Source organism: Astatotilapia calliptera, chromosome 3 (genome assembly GCF_900246225.1).
Source record: "Astatotilapia calliptera chromosome 3, fAstCal1.2, whole genome shotgun sequence".
NCBI classification, from domain to species: domain Eukaryota; kingdom Metazoa; phylum Chordata; class Actinopteri; order Cichliformes; family Cichlidae; genus Astatotilapia; species Astatotilapia calliptera.
Window position 1 is genome coordinate 35,031,605 of NC_039304.1, and position 10,808 is coordinate 35,042,412.

Consider the following 10,808-nt stretch of genomic DNA (forward strand, 5'->3'; position numbering starts at 1 on the left):
GGCCATTACAAAAGCAAAACATTGTCTGGTGATACACACTGAAGCAAAATAAAACTAAATCACTGAAAAGAGACAGTAGTTCACCAATTAAAAACAAAAACAAGAATAAATACTGTGACACACACACACACACACACACACACACACACACACACACACACACATTTACACACCAAAACAACACTGATTCACCAAGAGTTTAACAAACAGCAAAATCTAAACAGAGACCCCAGATGTAACTATATGGATGGAGTTTTAAAGTTTTTTTTTTTTTTTTTTAAAAACTGTAAATAAGAAGATGTTTGGTGATTTTCTAATGGCAAAAAGAGCTGAAGTACATGTTCGAGCGATTTGCATGTTAAGAGTATCCTGCAAATCCCTTCTATTTAAAAAAAAAAACGTATCTACACAAGCATTCAAGTATCGCACCTGTTTGGATATTGAATGAGAAAAAAAAAAAAAAAAAAAAAAAAAAGAGTAAAAAAGCCAAAATACTGTTATAAAATAAATTTAAAAATCATTTTTTAATGGACACCGTAGACCCCATCATTCTTGGAAAATAATGCACAATATGTCCCATGATTTCTTACATAAATGAATATTTTATACATTTATGTTAAATGATCATTAAGGCGGTATTTCTAACTTTGCGATAAAAGAACAGGATCGAATGCAAGTGGTCTCCAGTGACTTCAAGAAATATCTTATACTCTGTTATCAGTGCTATGTTTGTAGAGTCAGTGTCTAAAACTGCCTGTTCATTGTTTTATTTTACCTAGATTCAAAAACACAAATTTCCTGAATGAATCAGAAATCTTGTAGAGTGATCTTGTGTTTGTTTTTACCCCTTTGAGTAAGCGGAGGTCCGGACATGCACACTGAGAATCACTCATCTATGCTGATGTGTTAGCTTACGCAAAGCAGTAATCGATGTGAGTCAGCAGCTCCCTGTGACGACTGGTGGGATAAGGGGCCCGACACTTTGGGCACTCCAGGAAACTCTCGTCCAGGAGGTTGGTGACTTTAGATGGGGATGTAGGGCCAAGAGGGTTTTCAATAGTGAGACGCTCAAACTCGAGGCTATTATACGAGCTGGGCTCTGAAAAGCGAGCATTTGGCTGCTTCTGAAACACAAAACATGACAATACATTCATTTAGCAGAAGCCTTGGTGCTTTAATTGGATACAAAAATGGGACTGAAGTCTTGCATGCCAGTGTTCAACAAGAGCCATCACATTTCTTCCCCATTATTAAAGTCTAACACTTACAGCAGATTCCAGCTTTGCAATCTGATCACGGGCCTTGCGAAGTTCCTTCAGCACCTTATGTAACTGGTGCTGCATGCTCTGACGATCAATTTTTTCATTCTCAAAGTCCTTGGCAGAGAGTTGGATCTTAGGAGGGGCAGAAATAAACAGGAAGTAGAGACAAGTGGGAACGGTTTGGATTGCAACTCTTAAAAAACACAGCTCAAAACTGTTACAACTCCACATCACATACTACCCAGAAGGGCCGTGCTGACAGAATTTCCACTCATAAGTGGGTGGTGAACATTAAGGTTGTGCAATCAGTAATTACTGATCTCAGTTTTTTTGACTTCTCACAGTTCCTAGTGATTATATTTTTGTTTTAATAAATCCAGCCACTCAATTACAAAACAAAGACTTCTATTAATAGGAACAATTTGGGTAACATATAAACACAGAGTGTTACCTGTTGCTCCAGTGCTGCAATTCTTCTCTGCTCTTCCTTCTGGCTCAGGACGGACTTCTGCAGCATATTTACCTGTGAAGCACATGATCAAGGCAAGGCAAACACACTTGTATAGCACCATTAAAGAGTAACACACATGCTATCATTCAGTTCTTTTCTTTTCAGATAACCCTGGAGCTGTATTTTATTTAAATATGCTGGTACATCTATTGTGCTCTTGCACTTTACTTATTAAATATAATTGCTAACGGATGAGGTCTTTCCATTTTATATGCAACCCTATAAGTGCAGACTTTTTTATGCATTACAAATGTTTTGAAAGAAAAACTTTGATAAATAAGTAAATATTACTGAATACTGACTAAAGGAGACAAATCACTGAATGGGAATCTCACCTGCAACAGAAGCTCAGCAGATCTCTTCTTCTCCTCCTCCAATCTGATATCCATAGTCTCCAGTTCCACCCTCATTCTGTCTGCACGCTCAGACGACACCTTTCTCTCCTCACAGACTGCATGTCTGGATGAATGGTTTATTTATTCCATAAAAGTATCAACAATATTCATATTTGTAGTACTTAGCAGCAGTTAAAGCCATTAACAGTCACTATGTGTGGATTCTTAAGGGCTCTTCAGTGTCACCCCTCTGTATTCAAGAACCTGGGCTTGTAAAGTACTTTGCATAAGTTGCAAAGCCAGTTGGAATCCATAAATAAACCAACCAACTGTTTATTCAAAGGAAGTGTCCCATTTAACTTTTAGTTTGGCCACATCCGTTTTAGTTAGGTGCTAGGACTTTCTTTACCTGTTGCTAAGTCGCTCTGCCTGAAGATCCATCTTGGCCTCCTCCAGCTCTTTGCACTTGTCTTTGTACTTCCTCAGTAAGGACGACAGCTCGCTGCACTTGTCATCGTACTTCTTCTGCAGTGCCAACATCTCCTCCTGAACCCTGGTGACCTGCTCCCGCTGAGAGTGCAGCTCAGCCTGAGCTTTCAAGGCCTACCAGGTGCGGACAAGCCAAATTGTAGGATATTTTATATATTTCGCCTTCTTCATTCTTTAAAGGAACGCTTTAGCTCAATTACAAAGACATCTGAATTCAAGAAAAGCTTAGTGAAACTAGCCCAGTTGCTTTCTTTTAAATAGATGTGAATTTCAGTGAATTTGCACATTGTTTGATAGAGACTGAAAGTATTATCAGCATGAGCAGCACAAGCCACAACATGGAGAATATATAAAGAAAGGGGAGCAAGCTGGCAAAGTTGTTAATCAAAATGAGTAAATGGTGATTACATGAAATCTGTTTGGCATTTACCTGCTCCCGATGGACACCGAGCTCCTGTCTGGCTCTGGTAACCTGCTCTTTTTGGCTCTCCAGGTCTTTCTGCATCCCAGACACCAAGTGGTCATATTGGCTTTTCAGCTGAGATTCCTTTTCTGGATCTGCCAAGTTGGCAGGAGCTGAGACAAGAAGTGTTAGTAAGCAAATGAAGAAACATTATTTGCAGTGAAAATGTTAGGATTATCTTTGTGAAAGCTGTATGGAAAGCTCAATCCTGACCGCTACTGGATTTGAACACATTTTTATTCTGACATTATTACCCATTAAATCATTTTCTAATTCAAAGCCTGTTGCTGCATTTTATTTAACTTAAAAAACAAAAAGTACATTCATTTTCCTGGCTTGCCCCTTTCACTTTCCATGCCACATGTGTCTCAAAAAAAGCTGCTTGTTAGGCCAAAAGAAAGTTTTCCATTTACTGTATGATTGTTGTGAATAATAAAGGAATAGTGAGCAAAGCCAATTCAGTTCCCCCCCACACTTCCTACCCTCTGGACTGGCCTCTTGTTTGGTTTGTTGCTGCTTTGCCTGAGCCAGCTGCTGCTCCAGCTCTAAAGTACGGGCCAGGACAGACTGCACATAGGCCTCTCTCTGCTGGTCGTACACCAGCCACTGCTGGTTCTTCTCCAGAGCCTGGTAGGGAGAGAGGCACAGCCTACAATGACAAACTGCATCCTATACACGATATGTGAACTTTTCAGCTGCTCAAATTCATGAGCACATCATTCGGTAGCAGGATATACATGATACGGTTACAAATAGGTGAACATCATCTTGCTGGACTCACATCTTTCAGTTGATCTTGTATCATTACGAGGTTTGCAGCAGGTGCCTGTCCATTCTGAAAAGAGAAAACGTCTTTATGTTCACTCGAGTTGGCATCAACACTTACATCTGATCTAGCCATCATAAAAATGTTAATACTTTCATTAAGAAAAGATTGGGTTTCATTTGTATTAGCAAATCCTAATGATAAAAGGTCTATCCAATATGCATCCGAGCTGTGGAGCTGCTGTCTGCACCTGTGCTTTCCTTTTACTATAATTGTTCTGGACATAGCAGAGTCTTAAAGCTGAATTTTTTTTTAAAAAAAGGGGGCTCAATTCAAGGCAGCCAAAGCTCTCGGAAAACAAAGAGACCCTGTCATTCCTCCAGCAATACAAGAACCAAATCACGTGATGATTGTAGCTTGTTTGTCTGTCCATTTGCCAGGAGATCACACAAAAACCGAAGACAATGAAACTTGGTGGAGAATTGCAGCGTGCAAAGGGAAAACAGAAGGCGGCACTCTCAGAGCATCCTCTGGTTTTATAGTACTGCAGGTCTGCTGAGTTGTATGTGCTGCATTTGTGTTATTCAGTTTATCCAGCTTCAAGGGCAAATACTCACACACTAAAAACTTCAGGTTATACAAGGTTGAGACAACAAAGGTGTAGCGGGTTTAGGTTTTTCCATCTTCTAAATGAGAATGAAAAGAAAAACACTATCGATAGTTATCAGCACAAGCACTGGTTTTAATAGACTATGAGAGACGAGGCTATCAAATCTGGTGCAAATTCTATTCATCGCTAGAGACACAGTCATCTCCCAATTCTGTCACCCTAACTCTGATGCCTACATGGCCGATCCCACCAGCAGATCCTATAAAACCTTCACAGAGATGTTGGAGTTTGCATCTAAATGATCATCTCTGTGCTAAAGCTCTGCGAGGAACGTGATGGATTTGAATGTGCAGCCCATAAACTATGCCCACTAACAACTTTTCCAAATTCAAGAAGAAGAGAAATAGGTGGCGTGGTCAGATTATATGTAGTAATTTAAAACCTGCTAAACGAAGTGGAGAGTATTGCTGTAAAAAACAAAAAAAAACAAAAACATAACCTTGAAGATATTAAGACATAAGATTAAAAAAAAACAAAAAAACAAAAAACCCATAAAGCTCTGCATGAAAAGACTACAAAGGCAACAAGTACCAACTACTCCTCCCACATATCAAGTAACTCAAGTATTGCACTGTAATGCTTTCCAGCCTTGGACCCAAGTTAGACTTGAAACAGTATAAAAACAATCTAAGAGCATTTACATTCAACCAGCATTACAACTCTTCTTGCGACCTTCATGAGTAACAAAAAAAGGAAAAAAGAAGAAGAAAGAAATAAGAAATCTCTGGGCTTCTTGTAAAAAAAAGAAACAGAAAACTACTTTTGATTTTGAGTAATATTTGACCCACAATGGAGAGCAAGGAGATAAAAAAAATAAATTTTGTGATAGTGCTGTTTTGTACATCACTGAATAATGTTTTCTCTGTGTGTGTGTGTGTGTGTGTGTGTGTGTGTGTGTGTGTATAACGGATTATGATTAAAACGGCAGGAGTTTGATAAAATATACTGCGGGTGAACTCTATTTAAAACACAGGCTGAATTGATTTTTACATTTGTAGTACTATGAGCAGGGCTTCAGCACCCCCATCTCTAGAAAGGTACTTTTGTCCATAAAGGGAGGTATGACATGACTGAGTCTTCCTCAAGTCCCTACTTGTGATTTTTGCCACCAAAGCCTCTTCAGAAGCCAAGAGGAATCCTGATGGGCAGCAGGACCAGCTGCACTCAAAGCATCAAAGGGCTACATTTAAGAGCCTACAGTGACAAGGGAAGTGGCACCTGCAGACCCACTGAAGGCTCTCACACTGCTGAATATGAATCATTTGATGCTTTAGTCAAAGTGCTATTTGAACAAAGATGCTATTTTGTCTTTCATGACACTATTGTAACGGCTGTGATGCTACCAGGGGTGTTAATAGTTGGCAAAGAAGACAAAGGGAAAAACATTTTCATTATAAGCAACGTGTAATGTGAGACTTTCATTAAAACAAATTATTAAATCTGCTGCAGCTAATGTCAGATGATGAAGAATATAATTGGAGGTCACACAGTGCCACCTAATGGACAAATAAACAGCTGCACTTGGATTTTCAAACAAACTTCATCTCATGAAGTAGTTATTGAAGAAAAATAAATAAATAAAAGAAGAGAAAAAGCTCCTGGTGAAATGTGAGGGAAAAAAATGAAAATGAAAGTCTAAGGTGCATCAACCTCAGATCAAAACAAAAGCCTTATCATGAGCAAATATTACACATATTTTACTTTTAGTCAGCCTCCAGTTTTGTAACACAAGTCAAGCAACAGCTAAAGCTGAATTTAATTTGACCAGATTGTTACAAAACAAAAGAAATAGCTCTACTGCATCAGCACTATAGATACAGAAGAAGGGAAAAAAATAAATCAGAGGAGGATATTAGAATGGGAGGCAGAGGACAGAAAGCTGTTGCAGGATTTAATCCGAGACCAGGGGGAAAATTTGCTGTCAGAGGAAGGGATATAACTACTCAAGCAACTCTGTTCCTTTGCGATTTCTGCCAAAAAGAGGGCGCAACTTTTTCCTCAAGTTTTTCTCTTTTTCTTCACACTCAAATAAAATGATTTGTGCTAGCCCAGGCGTACTCATAAATGCAGTCACGGTAAAAAAGAAAGTGCATGTTGGGTTTTACAAATTAAGACAATTTAAAAAAAAGTCAGGTTCTTTTCAAGTTCTACATTTTTAAAAAGCCTCAGATAAAAAAAAAACAAGATGTGATTTACACCGTGTATTTTTTTAACAAAAAGGAAGCCAAACTGTAGAAACACTGTGTGGGAAAAACTGAATAGAACTTGCGATTGAGTAGCTTGTAAAACCACATTTAACAGCAAAAGATTGAAGTAATTGCTTTCTGCATAACTTTATCAGTCTCTTACATCATTGTATCTGAACTTTATGTGATTTCAACACACTGATTCCTTTCTTTCTTAGCTATTCTGTTGCAGATTTGGGACTATTGTTCTTCTGCGTAAGCCAATTTAGGCCAAGCTTTAACTGTCAGACAGATGGTCAATTCGATCACTGCAAAGCGCCCAGGCTCTGTGACTACAAAACAAGCCCAAATCATCACTCCTCTATCACCATGCTTGACAGCTGATACGAGGAGTTGGTGCTGATACGTTTGGTTTTCACCAAATGTGGCGCTGTGCATTTGGTCTTGTCCCTCCAAAGTCTTGTTATTTGCTCAGATCTAATTTTGCAAAACTAAATTGTGGTTTTTTTTAAACAGCTTCTCTGAGCATTGCAAAGACTTACCTTAGGGGACAGTGGTATGCACTTATCAGTGTAATAAAACGAATACCACTGTAGTAATAGATATAAAAAACAACTAGAGTAGAGTACAGATTAGTAAGGCAACTGGCCGTTTGTAAAATGAGACACTGACCCTGGCTAATAAAATCAGAGGTTATAATATCAACCTACCGCCACCTGAGTTTCCAGAGTCTGACATCGGGCAGAAACAGTGACCAGCTTGTTTTTCAGATTCTCCGTCTCTTGTGACAAACTCTGGAACAACGTGTCTCTCTGCTCTGCTTCTTTCCTCCGCTGCTCCAGCTGGGCTTGCAGCGACGCCACCACCTGAAATGCACACAAAACAACACGAAGCAAACAACAACTTGACTAGCCTCCAAAACAACCTGTAGCCAAAACAACACAATTCTCTTCAAGCAGGGATGGTTTGTGTTTTCCAGGCAATTATCCCCTTCACACAACTAACATAGCACAGCTGGCTGATCCACACAGCAGCTCCAATTTCTTTCTTTCTTTTATTGGTGCATTTCTTAATGAAGGTTAACAACCGCAAGGCAAATGTGATTAATGTCTGGGTTACATAAAATATTGATATTCTATTTGTCAGAGTGTGTCATTTCCATGTTTCCAGCTAGCCCAAATTAAACTCCAACAAAACTTCAAAAATAGACAAGAGCAAAGTCTACAGCATAGCAGTAACTTGTTTTGAATGTTAATCCACGCAAAAAGACCCACTGCAGACAGATAGCTTATGAGTCAAGTGAACAGCTCATAACACCATGTGTTAGTATGCCGTTTCTGTTAGTCGTCAAAACTTCACTTTGCTGAGCTGCTGTCAAGATGAGATAGAAGCCATTTCCCCCCAACTGTTTTTGTGGCAGCTTACTGGAATTCTAGTACAGTTTTTTTCCTCTCTCTTTTTGACAGTTGTCTGCTGCTAGCAATACATATGCCACCAATACAATGCCACGAATGCAACATATCTTGAAAAGTCGAGTACTTTCAAAGATACAGCTGCAAGTCTATCTTGTCACTCTGAGCAGAAAAGTGTCCAACTATCTGACCACGTTCACAGAGGACTTCTTGATGGATAGAGCTATAAGAGTCGACTGTATATGTGATTTTTAACTGTGTATTTCTGTAGAGAGGTGTTGTGTGTACCTCTCCTCCTTTAGCTGACAGCTGCTGTCTCAGAGTTTCCAGCTCCTGCTCTTTCACCAGCAACTGCTGGTTGTTCCTCTCTCTCAAGGTCTCAAGGGAAAGAATCCTCTGAAACAACCAATATTATACACACACACACACACACACACATATATATATATATATAAAAAACAAGGAAGTGCTACAGGTGCTTAATGTTACTGAGAAAGCCAAGATTTCCTTTTTACCTCCAGCAGCTTGCTTTTGTCCGCATCAGGCGGTTTGATGTGCCGTTTGGCCAGGTCATCAATCTTTTTTCTCAGGTGAACATTTTCTTTCTTGACTTTTTCCAGCTCTGCCTCAGCCTTGGAGCCAGAGCTGCTGGATTTGAAACCCAACTTGGCAACTATGGTCTCTTTGGCACTTTTAGATGTCATGGCTGCTTCTGTTGTTACTAAGTGCAGTGCTCTGGGAAGAAAAGTAAAGTGACTGTGCTGGTGTTGAATCCACCAGAAGGTACGCAGTTTAATTTCAATCAAAGAATTTCGTGCAAGCACTCCAAGTGAAGAGCAGCTCAAAACACACCCTCAGCTAAGAACACAGCGAAATGAAAAACAGAGACAGAAGTGGAACTGACTATTAATAATACATTTTACAAAAGCAAGTTGAGTCAAAATCGACACACCCGTCGTGCTTTCAATGAACATCAAAATTTCCTACATTTTTTTTTTCCAAATTTCATTTATTGAAATAGGTTTAATTCCTCACATTTACCTTACATAGTGCCAGGAAAAGAAAATCCTTTCATGCTAATTAAACATGAGAAAAATAAAATAAAAACATGACAGCTCTACCAATTCTCGTGCGCATGTCAATGGTAGCTAGCAAACACAAATTAACGTAATATTATTTTTTCTGTCGTACATGTAGTGTTGAAAACAAACGCTATAGGCATGCACACACAACCAAAGAAAATATTTAATACTTACAAAGAGAACACGGAGACGGAAGTTATCCACTAAATATCGTCTGTTTTGTGGCGAGACCGTTTTAAAACGACACTTTCGTTTCCTGAAGTTTGAATTGGAGCGCGTTGACGTCACACCCGTGACGTGCGCCGCGGTGCGCATGCTTATGTAGCCTTGGATATCCCGGATAGTGAAGTGTTGGGCGGTTCAACGGGGGGCAAAATAATCTCTGTAAAGGTAATTTGAAACGCTATTTATTTAATGTCATGCATTTACATACTAGAACCCTCAGAAGTCTAACCAGTTTGGAAGTAGAGTCATAGTTTATTTATTTAGCTTTTTAGCCAACGGCTCCTCGTTTCGTTAGCCCGGGCTGTCTGCTGCACTTTATCAAACGAACAGACAGATTAGCGCTAGTTTGGCTTGTTGAACCTGCATGTCAGAAACAACAGGCTCTTGCCTTTACAATATACGAAATATTTAAAGGCCATTTTATTGAAAGCTCCGAGACTTATGATTTCTCAGTGGTTGATACTGAAGTAACATTGGAAATCTATTCGGATCAGATACTGTATATGAACAGTTATCTGAATACATCTTTTTTAAAACCTCCACTTCAATGGGTTTAAAATAAATGAGATTTAATTGACAATGAGGAATTTCAGCTTTAGGCCATTTAGCATTTCGGATTTAAAAACACTTTCCACTGGGTTCAACTAATGTTGTGGTGTGCAATAAAGAGCCATTTTTAAATTTCATCCATCCATCCATTCGCTTCCGCTTATCCTTTTCAGGGTCGCGGGGGGCGCTGGAGCCTATCCCAGCTGTCATAGGGCGAGAGGCAGGGTACACCCTGGATAGGTCGCCAGTCTGTCGCAGGGCTAACACATAGGAACAGACAACCATTCACACTCACATTCACTCGCACATTCACACCTAGTGACAATTTTGGATTATCCAATTAACCTATCCCCACAAGCTGCATGTCTTTGGACGGTGGGAGGAAGCCGGAGTACCCGGAGAGAACCCACGCAAACACGGGGAGAACATGCAAACTCCACACAGAAAGACCCCGGCATGATGGTGGAATTGAACTCAGGACCTTCTTGCTGTGCGGCAACAGTGCTAACCACCGTGCTGCTTTTTTAAATTTATTATTATTATTATTGTTATTACTATTATTATTTTGCCTAATAACCATCAGTTAATCTGTGATTAATTTCATTCACAAGGCCTAGTTTGAGGGAATCCATCCATCTTTTTCTGGTTATCCAATTCAGGGTTCCAGGGGGGCTGCAGCCTACACCCGCTGTCATGGGGTGAAAACAGACCTTGGGCAAGTTTTTCTATCGCAGGGATAACACATAGAGAACTAACTTAGAATCACTATTTAACCTAACATGCATGTCTTTAGACTTGGGGAGGAGTACCTGAGCAGAACCCATGCAAGCACAGGCAGAACATGCACTAGTAGATTCA

At 39.6% G+C, this 10,808-nt stretch overlaps 1 protein-coding gene across 1 annotated transcript; it reads right to left on the minus strand.

Annotated features, from left to right (window-relative positions):
* Positions 1-477: 477 nt before the first annotated feature.
* Positions 478-9,477, minus strand: cep55l (centrosomal protein 55 like). The gene is made up of 12 exons (XM_026163088.1): positions 9,351-9,477; positions 8,610-8,829; positions 8,383-8,490; positions 7,393-7,548; positions 3,842-3,895; positions 3,543-3,687; positions 3,028-3,173; positions 2,518-2,711; positions 2,109-2,232; positions 1,714-1,785; positions 1,269-1,394; positions 478-1,124 (listed from the first exon to the last, which is right to left on the minus strand). The coding sequence occupies exons 2-12, from the start codon at positions 8,796-8,798 to the stop codon at positions 912-914; spliced, it is 1,527 nt and encodes a 508-aa protein (XP_026018873.1). The 5' UTR covers positions 8,799-8,829; positions 9,351-9,477; the 3' UTR covers positions 478-911.
* Between the last annotated feature and the right edge of the window lie 1,331 nt (positions 9,478-10,808).

Coding starts and splice junctions, on each gene's coding strand:
- cep55l (XM_026163088.1), bottom strand. CDS start 8,798: ATGACATCTAAAAGTGCCAAAGAGACCATAGTTGCCAAGTTGGGTTTC. Junction 8,491..8,609: donor ACAAAAGCAAGCTGCTGGAG/GTAAAAAGGAAA, acceptor TGGTTGTTTCAG/AGGATTCTTTCCCTTGAGAC. Junction 2,712..3,027: donor TCGGTGTCCATCGGGAGCAG/GTAAATGCCAAA, acceptor CGCACCTGGTAG/GCCTTGAAAGCTCAGGCTGA.